The sequence below is a fragment of the Lutjanus erythropterus genome, chromosome 12, assembly GCF_056507025.1.
Source record: "Lutjanus erythropterus isolate fLutEry1 chromosome 12, fLutEry1.hap2, whole genome shotgun sequence".
Classification (NCBI taxonomy): Eukaryota; Metazoa; Chordata; class Actinopteri; order Lutjaniformes; family Lutjanidae; genus Lutjanus; species Lutjanus erythropterus.
Genome location: NC_139328.1, coordinates 9,356,353 through 9,377,482, shown reverse-complemented (window position 1 = coordinate 9,377,482; position 21,130 = coordinate 9,356,353). Strand labels below are relative to the sequence as shown.

General features: G+C 41.4%; 1 protein-coding gene across 1 annotated transcript; it reads left to right on the top strand.

Annotated features, from left to right (window-relative positions):
* Positions 1-209: 209 nt before the first annotated feature.
* Positions 210-20,651, top strand: LOC146317602 (uncharacterized). Its single transcript, XM_084732362.1, has 29 exons — positions 210-439; positions 608-660; positions 1,153-1,236; positions 1,868-2,091; positions 2,186-2,267; positions 2,643-3,040; positions 4,385-4,949; positions 5,084-5,280; positions 5,367-5,756; positions 7,478-7,770; positions 8,115-8,380; positions 8,738-8,794; positions 9,108-9,245; positions 9,349-9,605; positions 9,732-9,816; positions 9,986-10,048; positions 10,261-10,395; positions 10,522-10,778; positions 10,880-10,964; positions 13,266-13,496; positions 13,647-13,784; positions 14,370-14,626; positions 14,807-14,891; positions 15,003-16,703; positions 17,123-17,331; positions 17,495-17,651; positions 17,744-18,111; positions 19,529-19,658; positions 19,793-20,651. Exons 1-29 carry the CDS (start codon positions 363-365, stop codon positions 19,933-19,935), a joined length of 7,125 nt encoding a protein of 2,374 aa, XP_084588488.1. The 5' UTR covers positions 210-362; the 3' UTR covers positions 19,936-20,651.
* Positions 20,652-21,130: the final 479 nt, after the last annotated feature.

Sequence of the window (21,130 nt, the reverse complement as noted above, 5' to 3'; positions counted from 1 at the left end):
GCAACACAAATCCCTCACCCATCAGTCTTACTGTAACCGTGTTAGCTGCTGTCGTCACTATGACAGCATTTTTACAACACAGACCCAGTCCAACCCTTTTATGTCTTGCTGTCCTCTAGTATTCTTTCTCCACCCACCGCTTACCTGGTTATACAGTCGGGCTATATAAGCCTCGACCCCGCCGCTAGAATGACACAAGAGGGTCCACGTCTCTGTGCTGGCAGTCACAGGGCTGCATAAAAGCTGCATTTCTACAGTGAAGCTCCACAACAGTTACTGCTCATTATTCATTCTTCAACTCATCAAGGGGAGAGTATTAGCAACAGGAGAGCTGCTGAGAGGCTGCCGTTAAAGGATCAGCCATGCTTGGAGGCATCCACACAGATTTGTTGGTCACAGTGACTCTACTCTTTCTAACTCAGACAGGGACTCAGTGCAGGTGAGTCTCAAGATAACTTTCAACTGATGACTATAGGCCTACTTGTCATACTAATTTTGCAGAGAATGGGATTCTGATCTCTGTTTAAAGTTTTGTTGTTAAATCAGATCTTATTAATTAATTGCATTTTTTTAAGGAATCTGCTCCAATTGTTTTTTTCTGTTTCAGGGCTGAAAATGACTTTTCATTAGTTACTTTACCAGACTGGAGGACAAATTCAGGTATCGAGTTTTACAAATTACTAAAACCTCTAGATTATGGCAAGAATTGCTTGAATACAAATTTCTCACAAGGATTTAAAGCTACTACAAGCAGTTTTTAACTGATTGTGAAACAGCCTCAATTTAATACTCATGTCTCTATATGACCTACATAAAAAAACATCCCCAAGAAAACTGACTATTTTTATATTTTTAATGCCTGCACCCTGGTCGGAGTCTTCGTAAATCAGATTAAACAAGCCTGTGTTTACATGTTCCCAGGCAAAGTTACAGTGAGTAGTATGTTAACCAGTTAAAATGAAGCAGGAGATTTTTATTTAGATAAGTGTTATATTTTGTGGTAGAAATACTACCACTTTTGTTCACAGGGGCCTCCAAAATCAACAAGATCTGAAAGTTCTTGTAGTAGCTTTAAATAAACAGACATATATGACAGAGGGATATACACACCATACATATTACTATACCTGACCCCTTTCTTTTCTTTCATAGAATATGTTACAAAGTGTTTCTACGACAGACACAACAATCTGATTTGTGACTGGACAAATAACATACGAACATCTTCTGCAACAGGTACAGAAAAGAACATTTACTGCAGTACATCAATGGATTCAATTAATTAAATGTAAAGAAACTGGAAGCCACATTTTAGTTATCAGTTATCAAACCAGGTTACAGCTGAGGTCAGTTTGGCATTGAGAGATAATTTGACTGAGGTAACTTTAATTGTGTCCCCTCCTTATGCGAGGGATTTGGAACATCGTTCCACAGTTCTGTTTTAATCTGCTGGCAGGCTGTGACCGTGTCCGTGCCTCACTGCATATCACTAATTGATCTGAAGAAGGCTAATAATCTTTTATAGCCTGGAGTTCTCCCAGGGGCAATGAAAGTAGAGGGTCTGCACTTCAGGTTCAAATTTAGCACAAAACACTCTAAACAGCTATTTTGCATTTAACGACAACTGTGCCGCAACAGATGTATCTCGTTTTATTACAATAACAAAGAGGAGGGAACAGTTCTAATGTGATTAAAATTATGGTGCAACATTGAAGCTCATTCCTAGCCTGCATGGTTAAAAATACATTTCACCATTCATATTGTGTGATTTAAAAAGAATGGAGTAACAAGGTCATTGAATTTGTACTCTGTTGCACTGGGGCTATTAAGCACCTAGTGTACTAAACTGTCTTATTTTCACCTCCAGAGGACGTTGTAGTGAGTATTTTAGAAAGTGGTCCACTGGGGCTGCAGGGCGAGGCCTGTCTGGAGTTTTGGTACCTGGCCCCACATGAAGCTAAAGGGTCAGAAGTCCGTGTTCTGCTGAAAAGCAGTGTCGGCCAGACGGAAATCTGGACCTCACCTGCCGTCCCTAGGGATTCCTGGAGACAAGTGTTTGTCCCTTTGAATGTCATTGAACCAGGAACTCAGGTAAAATGGCATATAACCAAACATTTGTGATGGAACTGTAATTGTGACAAATTAAAATATAGTATTTAAATTGATAAATCTGCTTTTATATCAGGTTATACTGGAGGCAGATCATGTCGTGTCCACGGAGGGACAAGTCACATTTAAACGGATCGGTGTAAGGAGAGGCTCATGTGGTAAATATTATTTTACTACATTAAGAACAGCCAACATTAGTCCCCACTGAAAAATAAAAACTGAAAAGTCATACTGTATTAACGTGATGATGGCAATGTTTATGCAATACATAAACCATTACTTTAATTACACAAAACTGCAAAAATGTCTTATCACAAAACCTCTAACGATGTAAATGATTTGTTAATTTATAATTTTTCATAAATTTTCAATTCTACATAGTAAGGTCTTTTGATCTTGAACAACTAAAATAACAGATAACAGAATAGTCTACACAACACTGAACATACACATTCATTACTGTTATTTATTGTTACTTATTCTGAGCCAGATGGTGTTTAAAGCGATTGTTTACTCGGTCACATCCTCAACAGGACACCAGTGTGAATCTGACACAGAGTTCTGGACAGCCGAGTCCACCCGCTGCCTCTGTTCTGCTGGCCAGCTCTCCTGCTCTGCCTCTCCGTGCCCTGAGGGCCAAATCTGTGGCCGTCAAAGAGGAGGCTCGAGTGGGATTTCCGCCATCGGGACGTGCTCTATACACAGCAACACAGACTGCAGCACTTTTGATGGAGTGCTGTTCCGCTTCGTGGCCCCCTGCACCTACACACTGGCTAAGACCTGCTCACCCACAGAGGCCCTGCCCGTGTTCAGAGTGGAAGTGGTCAACGAGCAGAACGGAAACTCGTCTCTGCCAACTGTTCAACGGGTCATTGTGGAGATAGAGAACCTCAGAGTGTCGCTGCTGAAAAGGCAGACACACCGGGTTGTGGTGAGTTACCTTGAAGTGAGACACACACATACACACACTGCAGTCCATTGCTAATATCTGCAGTAGAGATAAAATTAACATTTCATATCACAATTACACTGACAAAAATTAAAACGTTATCATCATCGTGGTATTGATAAAATGTGCTGAAAATGTTCAAAAAGTACTGATACACTCGCTGGAATAATTGCACAAAGTTTTATACTGAAAACCTCTCAATGATTTGAAATGGCATCATGCCCTTGGCAATGTCAATGTTGTCACTGACGCTACACAAACCTGTATGCTGTGCCTGTGTCTGGGAGAATGCCGCTGTCATACCACACATTTATAAAGGGGAACCATCAATGATATAAAGGTTATATTAATGTTATAATTCAACATTTTTTGTCACAACATAAACAGCCATAAACTAATTTCTGGCACTTTTATAGTTTATTTTCAGCGTAGTTGTTTATTGTGACATCACACAATATGGATGTGTTATATAATATGATATGGTAATATGTATCATAGTTGAAGGAGACAATAAGTTGCAGAACAAACTGTCTGTGGTATGTATACATGAGAGTCGGCATACGTCACATCCCTGTCTTTACCACACCTCACTTTGAGTGAAAACGAGTACTGTAAAAGTGCTAGCAACAAACTGAAAAACTAGTGGTACAATACCTGTACAGAGGATGAATGATAAAGTGTGTGAGATGTATGTCTGTGGCACTTCGATCTTTTCTTTTTTATAGCTTTGGTACTTTCATCATCAAATATTAGTACTGTATGGTTTTCAATCGTGTGGTATTGAAAAAGTATTGAAGTGTTAATACTTTTGAAGGGGATAGAGAGAGATGGGGTGACATGCAGCAAAGGGCCACAGGCAGGAGTCAAAGCAGAGGACTGACAGCCTTAGCACATGGGACACATGCTTTACAAGGGTGCCCTACTTTTAACAAACCTTAGCTGGAAGCAAGTTTTGTTTGTTTGTTTTTTCATTAAACAATACAATATTCCCTATTTCACATTGCTCTCTAAATTTCAAAACAATTTACATACCGTCTGCACAACTTCAGTCTTGTGGCACCTTGCCGTCATGTGGTAATGACTGTCGAGCTGTGTAACGCACTGGATCAAGCAGTTCCCATATCTGCAGATCATTCTACTGATAAACTGAGTTTATCGTTCAGTGCAGAGGTTAGTGGCATGATGTCCTAGAATTCATAAAGGTACTATCAACCTTATCAATTCTCAAAGATACAGGCTATCTTCCTCCAGAAAGCTGTTGTTTATGCAAACTGTCGGTTACAGTGCTGATGACAGCTTAAGTCTAAAATTAATTCTGTTCTTCAGGTTAATGGGGTCTGGAGGAAGCTTCCACTGAAGCTCCGCAATGGCACTGTCAACATCAAGGGCAACCCAGCTGCTGTCATAATGGGGACCAGCTTTGGTCTTTCTGTCTCATTTGATAGTGCTGGTGCAGTCCATGTCAACCTGCCCCCCACATACTCTGATCACGTCTGTGGTTTGTGTGGGAACTTCAACCACCTCAGACAAGATGACTTCAAAAAGCCTGATGGTACAACTGCCCAAGATGCTACAGATTTGGCTGAGAGCTGGCAGACTGGGCAAACCAGCCCCTCCTGTGAAACCATTCTAGTTCCTCACCAGTGTGACCCAGTGGAGGAAGCGGAGTATAGCGGTGAGCTGTACTGTGGAGGCCTCCTGTCCAGCACTGGGCCCTTCGCTGACTGCCTGTCAGTTCTGGGGTCGGAGAGCTACTTCAGGAGCTGCGTGGTCGGCATGTGCTCTACTCATGGTGACCCAGCTACGCTATGTGAGACATTACAGGCCTACACTGATATCTGCCAGGAGGCTGGAGTTGCTGTACCAATATGGAGGAACTCTACTTTCTGTCGTATGTTACTTAATTACTTCCCCCATTAATTTCTCTACATCATCTTATTAAAATAAGGAAAATAGTGGTAATAATGACTATAACAATACAATGACAGTTAAGGTCATGCTCTTCCCCCTTTCCTCCCCTCTCAGCCCTTCAGTGTGGTGAGAACAGCCACTATAACTCATGTGCTGATGGCTGTCCTGAAGTGTGCTCCAGCCTGGATATAACTGGCTCCTGCAGAAGCTGTGAGGAGAGATGCGAGTGTGACTCCGGCTTCAAACTCAGTGGGGGAAAGTGTGTCCCAGCAGAGGATTGTGGGTGCTGGTATAATGGAAAACATTATGAGGTAAGTGGGGTAGATGAACAGGAAACAATTTCATATTCACCTATTCACATCCATAATTTATTCACATAACTCCCTTTTGCTTACAGAGAGGAGAAACACTGCTGGAAGGAGAGTGTGTGCAGCAGTGCCAGTGCATGGGTAATAATGACATGCAGTGCACTGCGACGCAATGTGCAGACCATGAGGTTTGTAAGGTCAAGGATGGCGTCAAAGGCTGCTTCGCTTTCAATCCCGCCACCTGCAGTGTGTATGGTGATCCACACTACATCACCTTTGACGGCAAGGCTTACGACTTTCAAGGGGGGTGCAGTTACACGCTGACTACCACATGCGCAGGAGAAAACCCAGTCCAGTTCACTGTGATCGGGCACAACATGCATCCTCCCCATCAGAACTTCACCAGATCCAAGCTGGAAGCCGTGTCTCTTCAGTTTGAGGATGTAAACCTCACCCTGAATCAGAGTGGAGAGGTCTATGTAAGCATGAAAACTCCTTGTAATTCTCTACATGTCAAATAATCCCAAATGCAACTCTTTCATAGCAGTTGAATGTAAGACTAGCCCTATTCCCACAGGACTAGTACTATCAGGGGACCTCATGCGATTTAGAAATTACCCCTACACATCTGTTTACATTCACATGGGATGCGTCTTTACTAAAATTTACTGACACTGAGCATTAAGCCTCTGTGTAACATCAGTGTTTCTTTCGCAGCAGTTTCTTCACTAATAATACAGTTCGGAGTAAGACTGAACAATTCATTGAAATTTTACTGAAATCGCAATATACAATATACCACAATTTTTCTAATCGCAGGAGGCGCAATATTTTAAATTATATATTGTCATGCCACAGATTGTGTTGTACAGACTTCAGAAAACATTTTTGTTTGGCACAGAACCTCACAAGAAACTCACACACGTAGCCATTTTAATGAAAATGATAATAATGATATAAAAAATATTGCAGTATCAATCAAAATTATCAAAATTACACATTTTTTCAAAGTCGTTCAGCCTCAGTTTAGAGTTGTTTTGTCCACTTACAAGCATAAACACATAATCCCAGCTAACCTTTTCTGTCATCATCAATTATTTTAAATGATAGTATAGTCGACGTCACAGCACAGCTGTTGTCTGCTGTTCACTATATTATGAGCAGCAATCAAATTCAGATGTCCGGACCTCTGTGTTTGCTAAAATAGGTAATAGTGGTAGGTAGTAGTGACAGAAGTATTTAATGGTGGTGGACAGTATAAACAGAAGAAAGCAGAACAAAATAAATTTGTCCTATGGTGTGAATTTTGACTATGCTGTCCAGTACAGTCCTCCCTTTGCTTGACCAAAAAGTTTGTCATCATCAGCCTGCAGCAGCTAATCGTCAGAAAAACATGAGAGCCCATCCTGTTTGAGCAGATTAAAATATTTCATTGGCTTTCTATTTCAAGTTGGTTCACTGTCTGCACCACAGTCTCTCTGACTTTGCTCCGTGTGTGCAAAATACCGCTATACTATGTGAAATATGTAGTACAATAAAAGTACCATGTAGTTACTATATCAGTGCTTTACCCCTTCAGAAGCATTTATATTGTAATTTTAATAAAAATTAATATACCTTGATATACACTGTTACTGTCATGATCCAAATTATACCGTGACATAAATTTTAGGCCATACAAACCAGCCCCAGTTGTAAATTTGCCATGGAATTTTACTTTAAAAATTACGTGACAGATTCCCATGGGATTAAGATCACAGATGACTTATTACAAATTACTCCCCAGCTAATACCAGTTCCACGTGAACAGGGCTTAAGGTTGCAGTAAAAATGTGTACAATGCCAGACAGCTTCCAGTCCATGCAATTCTTACTCGTGACCTGCGAACGGCCTGTTTACTGGATTAAGAGAGTCATAGTTCTGTAATATCAGTTGTAATTTATTAATGGCAGTGACCAGTGACTTTAGTACCAGCACACCCAAGTTTATGGGACCAATTATTACTGGATGTCAGGTCATTATAGCGGAAGTCACTTGTTCCTCATCTGGGACTTAAAAGAACGCACAAACAAATAGCTGACACATTTGACTTTGCTCTGCACAGCTAGCTGGCAGCTAACTAGGTGCACTAACTATCCTAGTAGAAAAACATTTGTGTTTTTTAATGCAAGATATTTAAAAACTCTTCTCCTCTCTTTAGGTGAATAATGTTCGTGTCCAACTTCCCTATTTCACCAATGGTACATATGGCTCAGTATGGGTGAACATGCACAATAATTATATTTTCTCGGAGACGACCTTTGGCCTCAGAATGATTATAGACGGGCAGAACAGATTCTTCCTGCAAGTGGATGAGCGCTACAAGTATGCACTGTGTGGACTGTGTGGCACCTACTCTGATCAACAAGACGATGACCTCATACCAAATGGAGGCCAAAATGCTACCGGGCCATTTGAGTTTGGTGACAGCTGGAAGGTGCCGGGCAATAATGAGTATGTTTTTCTACTATACACAGTATCTGCACACATTTTAGCGTAAATGAAGCATGTTTCCTTAATCTCTAATGACATGCCATAATTTATTACCTTAAATATATCACTTCAAAGAATTATTAAGCATTAGTAATGAATTATCAACCATTAAAGGCATGGCATTTTGCGTTTTGTATGTTTCACGTTGTAGAAGTGAGTTGTTTGCAGACTGCAAGCTCACCCCTTGATGCCACTAAATCCTACATATTGGTCCTTTAATAAGCCTTCTTTTGTTTTATTGTCAAGTGGCATAATAAATGCATATGCCTAGATCTTTATGCGATTATCTAAACTTTCTCCTCCAGGTGTGTTTCCCATCCAAATGATCCCAGGCAATGTGATTATGATGAAGAGAATGATGCCTACAATGAGTGTTACGCACTGCTCGGGGACGCCTTCAAGCCCTGCCATGAATTCATTCACCCAACTATATACATTAATAGTTGTGTGTATGACTACTGTGACACTAGCGGTGACCAAAACACCCTTTGTGAATCCCTGAAGTCCTACGCAGCAGCATGCCAGGTTGCAGGAGTGGAGCTTTCCGACTGGCAGACGGGCACGGCCTGTGGTGAGTGTCTGAGTCGAGTCTGTTGAGACTGTTGAGGATGTGTAATGATATTGCTGGTGAATTTTTTTTTTAACATAATAAACTTTGGTGATTTATTTACTCTGAACATTGTATGAAGTAATTCAGTTACATGTCCTGATTTAATATTTATTGACTCTTTACCTTTATCTTCAAAACTCTCTGCTCCTGCTTTTTATTCTTTTGATTATGACACAAGATCGGCCCATCGCATGAGGCAAACTTTGGTTTGTTTTATCACTGACACTCAAAGTTAGAGATGAACTCATTTCTTTTTTGTTTCTTTGTTTCTTTGTTTGGCTTTTTGTTTTGTTTTTTGTTTGTTTCTCCCCATTTCAGCTGAGCCCCCAACCACTGCAACAACTACAACTCCCTCTCCAACACCAGATCAGAATTGTAAGAGCACTCAGGGTTCTGAAGGTTTATTTGTTACTGGTCTGGATAATCAGTGGCATAATCCAATTTATGATTATTTCAAAACCAAATATTACATTTGACTATGCTTGCCTCCAAAACTTATAAATTTACAGGCATTTATTACATAAATGCATCTGAATAAATTTGAATAACCTTGATGTAATTACTTACAGATTGCATGAAATACTATTTTTTTTGTGGATATATATGTATATATATATTTTTTTTTTTTAAGTTTATTTTTCATATCATGACTTCAACATTTCCATTGTGTTTATATGCTTTTTCATAGCATGTCCCATGAATTGCAACTTTGAAAAAAACCTGTGTGGTTGGGAACAGCTCATACAGGACAGTTTTGATTGGACAAGAATTTCAGGACCCACCCCATCGGACCAAACTGGTCCAAACCAAGATCACACCACTGGAGGTAAACTCAATATCAGGTCATGACATGACATTTATTGTGTTACTGCATTGTATTGTGTGACTCATTATTCATGTTTATTGTGTTATCTTCATTGTTTCTCTAGCTGGTTTCTACATGTATATTGAGGGAGACAGTGTAACCCATGGAGATTCAGCCCGTCTGTTGAGCTCAATGTGCCATGACAATGGCCCACTCTGCCTGAACTTCTGGTACCATATGTATGGCTCAGCTACAGCCACAGCCCTCAATATCTACCTGCTCAAAGGCAATAGAGCTACTAAGCTCTGGTCTATGAGTAACAACCAGGGGCCAGAATGGCATATGGCTAACGTTGACATCAGAGTGTCTGGTCCATTCCAAGTGAGTCTGACAATATAGACAATATACTGTATGGGCCTAAAAGATGCAGGTTGAATGTTAATTGTCTTGTAAAAATTAATGATATTTTTTATACAGTGAAACATATTTTCCTACCACCTCTTTCAGATTATAGTGGAGGCAATTCGGGGCTCTAACGCTCAGTCAGATGTGGCCATAGATGACATTTCCATCCATTTTGGCTCATGCTCAGGTGACATTCACATCGAACAAAAATGGGAACAAAACATTATACATACAATTAAAGACACACTGTATCATAACTTGGACACATTTTTACTATCACAAATACACTAAGATCTCAAATTATGATTATACCAAATATCTCAGGGTTTAAAGTAAGTAAATTTCACTTCCTTTAGGTGTTTTACCTGGCCTGGTCGGTGGAACTGAGCCTCCTGCAGAAATCCTCCCCTCACACCCAGGTTGGTACACATGAAGCTACATTTTATGAACCACTTGTTTCTGCATCAGAAAGCTGAAGTGTGGTTATAAATTAACATTTGTGCTTAGTCCAGTAAATACTGAACGGGCATTTTTATAATGGTACCTGAAGTTAAAGATTGTCTAAATTTTCAGGAAATTACATAAGGGCCTCACCACTTGGCTCATGTTTTGTTTTTGTTTCCCCTTGTAGTCTGCAATATGGACTGTAGCTTTGACAGCAACCTTTGTAGCTGGAATCAGATGATAACAGATGCTTTTGACTGGACATGGCAAAGTGGTTCCACCCCGACCGCAATGACTGGGCCCTCTGCTGACCACACTGGTGGTAATACACTCCCTCTATATATAATATTTTAAATGGTGACAAATAATACACAGAGGTAAAGATGAAAATTACACCACGATGGAAAATGTATCTGGCAGTTTTGATTGTTTCATTCTTCTTTTCTAGATGGTCACTATCTTTATATCGAGGCCAGTAATGTGACATATGGAGACACATCTCGTCTCATCAGCTCTGCGTGTTCCGACTCTGGTCCTCAGTGTCTGCAGTTCTGGTATCACATGTACGGTTCAGCTGATACAATGGGCCTCCATGTCTACTTGCTCCAAAACACATTTGCCAATGCTATTTGGTGGAAGAGAAATGACCAAGGAAATATATGGCAACTGGCTCAGGTCGACTTCACAACAACTGGAGCTTTCAAGGTTTGATAACTTCCACCAGACAACCAGCGAAGTTGTAATACTAAAATGTTAATAATGAGAGACCCTTTACCACTAATAACAAAATATTATTCCTCACTCAGATCATCTTTGAGGGGCGTAGAGGCTCCAATGAAGAGTCTGATGTAGCCATAGATGATGTAAAGCTTTATCGTGGTCGATGCTCTGGTAAGAAACATGCGCTGAATATGTAACACAAAATCTTATAAACATGTTGCTTATTTTAAGGCTTTGCAGCTAGGGTTGTCGCGCTAATGGAATTTCACCTGCAGCATGGTGTGCAGTTTTAGTGCCATTCTTTTGTTTGTGTTTGCCAATGACTTTATTCATAATAACTGTAGTCATTTGGTGCAGTAACACTAAATCTAACATTATCTATGGCACTCACCTCGCGGCCCAGCGGGCATTTTCATGGGAGTTTCTAGGTACTAGTCATAGTTACATAACCATAGTTGAAAATGAATTTCTGCAGTTTCACCATTTCTTGTTGTTACCCAGTGGGTATGTCTATCAAATAAATGTACATACAGCAGCATTACAAACACACATATATACACACGGACACACACCCCAGCACTGAGCATCACAATGCAAAACCGGTCAGCTTCTGTATAACAACAAAGCTAACACAGCTCATGTTTAAGTATAATCTTTCACATAAAGAAACTGAACAGTTATTGTCCTACATATGGCTTGTCAACATTTTTGAAAGCACTGATTCATTCATTTAACATGCACTGAAGTGTAAAACAAAAGGGCCTAGCCTCATGAAAAAAGTGAACATATCAATTGTTGTGGTTGCTTGCCTTCCCCTGTGGTTGGCTTCTCAGTAGCATGGTATTTCAAAATTGCGGTTATTGGAGCATTCATGTGTGTAGCCTGCAAATATTTACATTTGTTAACTTCCATTCACTCTTGCAGATCTCGGTGGTGCTGTGACAAGTCCTCCTAAACCTGATGGAAACACCACAGCTCCTCCAAGTGTCCCTGAGCCAACTACTGCAGCTCCAGAGCCTCCTCTGGTCAATGTTACTGTTCAGCTCCCTGCCACACCTCAGCCACCTCTAGCAAATGTCTCCATACCTCCTGTAATGGAAGCAACAACCGACTTGATTAATAGACGCAATGTTGACAAAGCTCCATCTCATCCAGGTACAGTGCCAACTCCACAGGAGCACTTCTACACTTCTGGTTTTGGGACTTCCACAATTTATTCTTCACACATTGTGTCTCATGTTATTATTTTTTTGTTTCCCCTTGTAGTCTGCAATATGGACTGTAGCTTTGACAGCAACCTTTGTAGCTGGAATCAGATGATGACAGATGCTTTTGACTGGACATGGCAAAGTGGTTCCACCCCTACCCCGATGACTGGACCCTCTGCTGACCACACTGGTGGTAATACACTCCCTCTATATATAACATTTTAAATGGTGACAAATAATACACAGAGGTAAAGATAAAACTTACATCATCATGGAAAGCCTATCTGCCAGTTCTGATTGTTTCATTCTTCTTTTCTAGATGGTCACTATCTTTACATCGAGGCCAGCAGTGTGACATATGGAGACACATCTCGTCTCATAAGCTCTGGGTGTTCGGACTCTGGTCCTCAGTGTCTGCAGTTCTGGTATCATATGTATGGTTCAGCCGATACAATGGGCCTCCATGTCTACTTGCTCCAAAACACATTTGCCAAACCTATTTGGCGGAAGAGAAATGACCAAGGAAATATATGGCAACTGGCTCAGGTCGACTTCACAACAACTGAAGCTTTCAAGGTTTGATAACTTCCACCAGACAACCAGTGATGTTGTAATACTAAAATGTTAATAATGAGAGACCCTTTACCACTAATAACAAAATATCATTCCTCACTCAGATCATCTTTGAGGGGCGTAGAGGCTCCAATGAAGAGTCTGATGTAGCCATCGATGATGTAAAGCTTTATCGAGGTCGATGCTCTGGTAAGAAACATACTAAATATGTTACCACAAAATCTTTACAAGTGTTGCTTATTTTAAGGCTTTGCAGCTAGGGCTGTCGCGGTGATGGAATTTCAGTAGCAGTAACACTAAATCTAAAATTATCTGTGGCACTCGCCTCACGGCCCAGCAGGCATCTTCATGATCTGAGCAAGCTAGTTGCTAGGTGCTAGTCATAGTTACATAGTCATAGTTGAAAATTAATTTCTGCAGTTTGACCATTTCTTGTTACCTTCAGGGTAGGCCTATCAAATAAATTTACATATAGTAGCATCACAAACATACACACAAACACACACACACACACACACACACACACACACACACACACACACACACACACACACCAGCACTGAGCATCACAATGCAAAGCCGGTCAGTTTCTGTATAACAACAAACACAGCTCATCTTGCAGAATAAACTTTCATATAAAGCAACGAAAATAAGACACCGGCATATTGTTAACTTCCTTTTACTTTTGTAGAAATCGGTGGTGCTGTGACAAGTCCTCCTAAACCTGATGGAAACACCACAGCTCCTCCAAGTGTCCCTGAGCCAACTACTGCAGCTCCAGAGCCTCCTCTGGTCAATGTTACTGTTCAGCTCCCTGCCACACCTCAGCCACCTCTAGCAAATGTCTCCATACCTCCTGTAATGGAAGCAACAACCGACTTGATTAATAACGACAATGTTAGCGAAGCTCCATCTCATCCAGGTACAGTGCTAACTCCACATCAGCACTTTTACACTTCCAGTTTTGAGACTTCCATAAATTATTCTTCACACATCGTGTTTTTGCGATTTCCTGAATTTCAGCATCAGTAATCTAAATTGTAATCTGAATGTGTCTGATTTTTGTTTCCAGTATGCCAACTCCACTGTAATTTTGAACAAGATCTATGTCAATGGAGTCAACTTCTGACTGATGTTTTTGATTGGACAAGACATAGTGGTTCGACTCCTACTATGATGACCGGTCCTTCTTCAGATCACACCTTGGGAGGTAATAACCTTTCTGACACAAGCCAAGCAAAGCTAGTGTAGAAATGTTCAGAAAAAAATATACAGCACACTCTATGCCAGTGTGACACAGGACACAGACTTACAACCAGGAAAAACCTATTGTTCTATTGTTCTTTCTTGCCAAACCACAATGCTAGACTAATAGACGCTGTTTGGCCAAGAGTTCCTCATGTATTATATTTCATCAAGATATTTTTCCTTTCCTTCCTCTGTAGCTCTGTTGGTAGAATGTCTGTATGGAGGCTGTTGGTCCTCTGTAGCAGCCGCTGGTTTGACTCCCACCTGCAGCTCTTTACTGCGTGTTGTCTCCTCTCTCTACCCCCTTTCCTGTCTGCTCTTCAGCTGTCCTGTGCAATAAAGGCAAAAAGCCCAAAACATAACTTAAAAAAAAATTTTTTTTTTCCTTTAGCCTCCCAACAATGTGCCAGTAAAGCTGCTGATATTTGCTTTGTGAACATTTTGCAAACAATTTCAGCAGCGGCATGGACATGCCTTGAATACAAAAAGTAAATGAGTGATCATGACATTATCTAATCAACTTTTGTGTCCTTATATCCTTGACCAGATGGCCACTATCTTTACATCGAAGCCAACAGTGCATCATATGGAGATACAGCTCGCCTCATCAGTTCAGAGTGTTCAGAGTCTGGTCCTCAGTGTCTGCAGTTCTGGTACCACATGTACGGTTCAGCCAATACAATGGGCCTCCACGTCTACTTGCTCCAGAACCGAAGGGCTGAAGCTGTTTGGTGGACGAGGAATGATCAAGGAAATATGTGGCACCTGGCTCAGGTGGACTTGGCAGCAACTGGACCTTTCCAGGTGAGCTATCAACTTTCAACAGGTTTCTTCTTCGACCCTGTCTAGTGCCAGAAATTTGTAGAGAAAAACACTAATGGTGTAATAGCTTCCACAATAAATGATTTCCAATTGAATCTTATGAATCTGTATGATCTAACAGATATACGTTTCTTTAGTATTAACTTGTGCTCCTGATTTTAGATCATTTTTGAGGGGCGAAGAGGTTCCAACGATCAGTCTGATGTGGCCATAGATGATGTTTTGCTTCATCGTGGGCACTGTGCAGGTAATTCTGTCCTCCTATTCAAGTTAGTTCATAAACATTTTTATGAACTTTTTTTTTCAGTTTTTGACTGAAAATTGATGTTGTTTACTTTATTGTGAAATGTTGTTTCAGATCTGGCTACACCAACAACCCCTGCTCCCACAACTTTAAAACCACAGTCAACATCTAGACCTCATCCACTAACAACAGTTGGGCCACAACTATCAACTACAACTCGACCACAACCTACAACAGCTAAACCACGGCCAACAACAACAGCTGCTCCAAATCCACCAACAACAGCTAGACCACAACCACCAACATCAGTTAGACCACAACCAACAACAACAGCTGCTCCAAATCCACCAACAACAGCTAGACCACAACCACCGACAACAGCTAGACCACAACCACCGACAACTGCTAGACCACAACCACCGACGACAGCTAGACCACAACCAACAACAACAGCTGCTCCAAATCCACCAACAACAGCTAGACCACAACCACCGACGACAGCTAGACCACAACCTACAACAGCTAAACCACAGCCAACAACAACAGCTGCTCCAAATCCACCGACAACAGCTAGACCACAACCACCGACAACAGCTAGACCACAACCAACAACAGCTAAACCATGGCCAACGACAGCTGCTCCAAATCCACCAACAACAGCTAGACCACAACCACCAACATCAGTTAGACCACAACCAACAACAACAGCTGCTCCAAATCCACCGACAACAGCTAGACCACAACCCCCGACAACAGCTAGACCACAACCCCCGACAACAGCTAGACCACAACCACCGACGACAGCTAGACCACAACCAACAACAACAGCCGCTCCAAATCCACCAACAACAGCTAGACCACAACCACCGACAACAGCTAGACCACAACCACCGACGACAGCTAGACCACAACCTACAACAGCTAAACCACGGCCAACAACAACAGCTGCTCCAAATCCATCAACAACAGCTAGACCACAACCACCGACGACAGCTAGACCACAACCGACGACAGCTAGACCACAACCTACAACAGCTAAACCACGGCCAACAACAACAGCTGCTCCAAATCCACCAACAACAGCTAGACCACAACCACCAACAACAGCTAGACCACAACCACCGACGACAGCTAGACCACAACCCACAACAACAGCTGGACCACAACCACCGACGACAGCTAGACCACAACCACCGACGACAGCTAGACCACAACCACCGACAACAGCTAGACCACAACCACCAACGACAGCTAGACCACAACCAACAACAACAGCTGCTCCAAATCCACCAACAACAGCTAGACCACAACCACCGACGACAGCTAGACCACAACCTACAACAGCTAAACCACAGCCAACAACAACAGCTGCTCCAAATCCACCAACAACAGCTAGACCACAACCACCAACAACAGCTAGACCACAACCTACAACAGCTAAACCGTGGCCAACGACAGCTGCTCCAAATCCACCAACAACAGCTAGACCACAACCACCGACGACAGCTAGACCACAACCCACAACAACAGCTGCTCCAAATCCACCAACAACAGCTAGACCACAACCACCGACGACAGCTAGACCACAACCTACAACAGCTAAACCACGGCCAACAACAGCTGCTCCAAATCCACCAACAACAGCTAGACCACAACCACCAACAACAGCTAGACCACAACCACCAACGACAGCTAGACCACAACCACCGACAACAGCTAGACCACAACCACCAACCACAGCTAGACCACAACCACCAACAACAGTTAGACCACAACCACCAACCACAGCTAGACCACAACCAACACCTGTACCAAGTAAGTTTGCATTTGCCTGTGTCAGTGGTTTTTCAACTGCAGGGAGTAGTGGGGGGGGAGTGACCAGTGGAGAACTACAGACTGAAATAAAGCTGAATGACATCCTAACCTATATTTCACTAAAGATTAACTTGAATCCTTGTTATCAGTTGCTTCCTATATTATTGTTAATTGATAATAATTGAATCAATAATTGTGGGATTGAGGGGCCTTTTTCGGCTTCTGAAGGGAGGCATGCCAGAAAAAGTTTAGGAACCACTGCCCTATGCAAACCTGAACTGTTTATCATTACATCACAGCATCAAAACTTTCAGCAAAACTCACCTGTAAGCTAAGATTAATTTACAGTACATTATTGATTGTATTGTTCTTGTGATTTTAAGTTTGACTGCTCTGACTCTACCTTTATGTCTCTCTAGCATCCTCTTGCCCACAGAACAGTCATTACACCACTTGTATCCCTGCCTGCAGTCCTACCTGCACACACCTGAATGGCCCACCGCACTGCAGTGACAATAACAACTGTGTACAGGGATGTGTGTGCGATGAAGGTTTTGTGCAGAAAGGGAGGGTTTGTGTGCCTATCCAGCAGTGTGGATGTGTGGACAGGAATGGCACCTTACATCAGGTGAGTGACAGTTCAGAATGACTCTTCATCAATGGCACAAGTCATATATGGTGTTGATTTTCAAATACATAGTGCTACTTTCTGAAAGCCTGAGTATTATTGCCAAAAATGGTGCATGTGGACATTGATGTCCAAGCGCTGTGATGACTCTCTTTCTTGTCAGTTCAATGATGTGTGGTACACCAATCACTGCAGTCAGAAATGTGAATGTGAGAAAGACCATGGTGTGGGGGAGATTGACTGCGATGACAAAGATGAGTGCGATGGAGACGCTGTCTGCCTTCAAAATGAGGAGGGCCATTATTACTGCCAGTCTACAGGTGCTGTAAAGGCCAAAATCTCACAGTGATGCATCGAAACCATACATCTTATTCACTTGTTTATGAATTGTTCTTCGCTTGTTGCTCCACAGGGTTCAATGAGTGTAAAATCGAGAGAGACTCCAAGTACAGAACCTTTGATAAAATGAAGTATGACTTTGAAGGCCAGCACTCGTATGTGCTGGTCCAGACCAAGAACTTGCCAAATAACCATCCAGACATCTACATCGAGGGCATCAATACAAGCAGTGGACATGATGATGATGATGATGATAGTAAGCATCATGATGATAGTAGCAGTGAAGAAGACCACAGTCGCAGAGTCAGGGATGAAGATGAAGATGACGAAGATGATGACGACGATGATGACAGTGAAGAGCATGAGGATAACAGACTACAAGGGCTTAAGATCAGAGTGTACAATCACATTGTGGAGTTCAAGAAGAAACGGAGGCTGGTCGTAAGTATCAAGGGCATTTTTAACAACATACTGCCGCCACCTCATTTTCCTGTGGCGCCTTTTCAGCAGACACAATATTTTGTTCATGGGATAATATCATCATATTTCTGCCCGCCCACAAACATTTGTGAAAGCACTGAGGGAAATAACCAGCGTGCCTTCACATTTTCTTTGTGAGGTGTTACGACAGCAGTGAGGCAGATGATGTGTTATGTGCTGTAAGCTAAATTATGCTCTGTCATATGTTACTTCCCTCATGGCACACGTTTGTGTGTCTATGAGACACAGAGAGAAGGAGAAAAGGAGTGAGAGAGCCTGTAAAAAAGCTGCTATTCAGGACTCAGACCTTATTATCCTAAAAAGCAGTCTGAGCTAATTCTAAGACATCCACACAGTATATTGCACACGATTGTACACTGGTACTCAACTGAGATTCCTCAAGTTGAAGATTTAGAAGATTACAAAAAATGCCAAGGGATAATATTTTAATAAGGAATCTTACATATGGATAATCTTAAATATATGTTTTTTTAAATTAGGCCAACTGATGAGCTAAAAAAAATTATGTGACAGCATGCGCTTGTAGTTAAGTAATGAGAGAAGGTGAAGCAAGTGGTTGGTAAGGTGAGCAACACAACAGCATATCAGGTTGTAAACTTTACAAAACCACCACAAACCACAAAGTTAATTGTGATGGAAGCAGGAATGCTGATAGAAATGGAGAGCAGGTGATGCGTTGCAGTGGCTGGCAGTGGTATAAGTAGCCCAGCAGAGAAGCTCCACAGTGTACTCGCATTTTATACCTGAACTACGCACAAGACACACACTTTTGTTTTCTCTGACTGTGTGGGAGTCTGATGTTCTCACATCACAGATGATGACTGGAAAAACATACTCATCAAGGCTGGAACAGGCTATCTAGTGTGGCACTAAAGTGAAGAAAAAAAACATGAACGAATTGTCAAATGTTTGTATTTAACAACCAAATCTGACTCAACTGAAAAAGAAATTGTGCCAGGTACAGCCCTTTAACTTGTACTAAACACAAAGCTCAGCTCAGGCTGATGGGAATGTCATTAGTTTTGCACACATTTGGTCATAAACGACAAACTAAAATTTTGACCTGATGAAAGGGGCTAGTTAAAAAATGATTATCAGAGATTGCCAGAGTCAGCAGGATCCATCCTGTGGAGAACATGAATGTCTGTCCAAAATTTCATGCCAATCCATCTGATTACTGCTGGGATACTTCAGTCTCAACAGAGTTGACCTCATCTATAGACTGATAAGGTTATCTCTAGAGGCGTGCTGGTAACATGACAAAAAAAATCTGTCTGAATCCCCGCACACAATATACATAATCATGCAGTACAAGAGTGAATACAAGGTCACACACTTCTTCTCTGTCTCCCTCCAGGTGGATGGAAGGAGAACTAATACCCCCGTCTCACCGACTGCTGGTCTAAACATCTATGAGCGCTACTCACGCATCTACCTGAAGACCGACTTTGGCCTGTCAGTAGAGTTTGATGGACACCACACAACAGGTAAGTGATCTTCAACTAATTAAACTAGTATAATAGAATTAGCAGTTCATAACAAAACCTTAAAATCACAAATCTTTGGGAGAGTGTTATACAATGAATTAAATGACATTGTATGGTTGATTTTGTTCCTACAGAGATCATTCTACCACGCATATATAAACGGAAGGTGGAGGGTCTGTGTGGGAACTTTGATGGTCAAAAGCAGAATGACTGGATGAAGCCAGATGGTACCAGGGCCAGGAGTGCGCAAGAGTTTGGAGAGAGCTGGAGAGTGTGAATATTACACGGATATAAGGATGAGACATTTAAAAACACCCTGTAGGGGTTTCAACCACTAGTAGAAACAATACTGTGGCAGTTTACAAGAAGACTCCTCACGGATCATATCTGTCACCTTATAAAATAAAAAGACAGAATTCATGCAGATTTTGTTTCTTTTTCAGACAACACACATGCTCTCCCAAACCAAATGCAAAACACGGTTTTACATAAACATGACCTGTGGCAATGATGTTCAGTTTTCTTTACCTGCAGCTTTTCAGAATCACAGATAGAGGATGACAACTTCTTCCTGCTGTACACCACAGTAAAAAGACTGATGCCTACAACTGCACCTACATTATTCTGAGAATTTGCACTGTTTCAAGAATCAGATGCCAAGCTTTCAAGTCTATTTTTTTTTAAGTTACTCGTCCCTCTGAAATCTGGCATCCTCACTTTTTCTAAGAAATTTTTGTACGCTGTGATAATATATCAGACTTTACTGTTTGTGTTATGCATACTATTTATTCAGAAGTGACGTTCTTTCAGCTGTATGCCTATCTTACTCAGTAACAGCCACCATGAAACAAAAGATATGACACACTGTGTTTAAATAATGACTAAAAAGGTATTATTTATCACTACCTGACACCGTTAGAAAGAAATTTAATGTGCAATAAATGATTTCTGCCACTTGTTGCTCTGTTCAAATAAATATGCACTGTTGTTGAATTTGTGTTGCCATTAGTCTCGTCATTTCAGCATCAAGTGCAGCTACAACATTCTTGAAATATCTCCAGTCTGAATGTGAGACCCACTATAAACCGGTAGAACTGGAGAAAGCATAATCATTACAAAAAGAAAGACCTAACATCTGTAACACGATATTACTCTGTGAACACTAGGTTAGTTTTGTTTTTTTTTTCCTGGCAGACAACAGGATTATTCCTGTCAGGAGTGTACCTGGGGGAGTGCGTTTGTAAATGTCTGATGCCCATATGTGTGTATGAATAGACCTTGGTTACACTCAGCATCCACACAGTCATGGAGTTTGTACTGTGCTTCTTTTTTCTGATGCTACCTCTCTATGATGGTGAGTGAAACATTATCACATTTAATATTATTGATAAAGAATTTAGCATACAAAGTCACTTATTTAACTAATGAGCTTGATTTTATTGTTCTTTGACTTAATTTTGAAAAGCTAATTG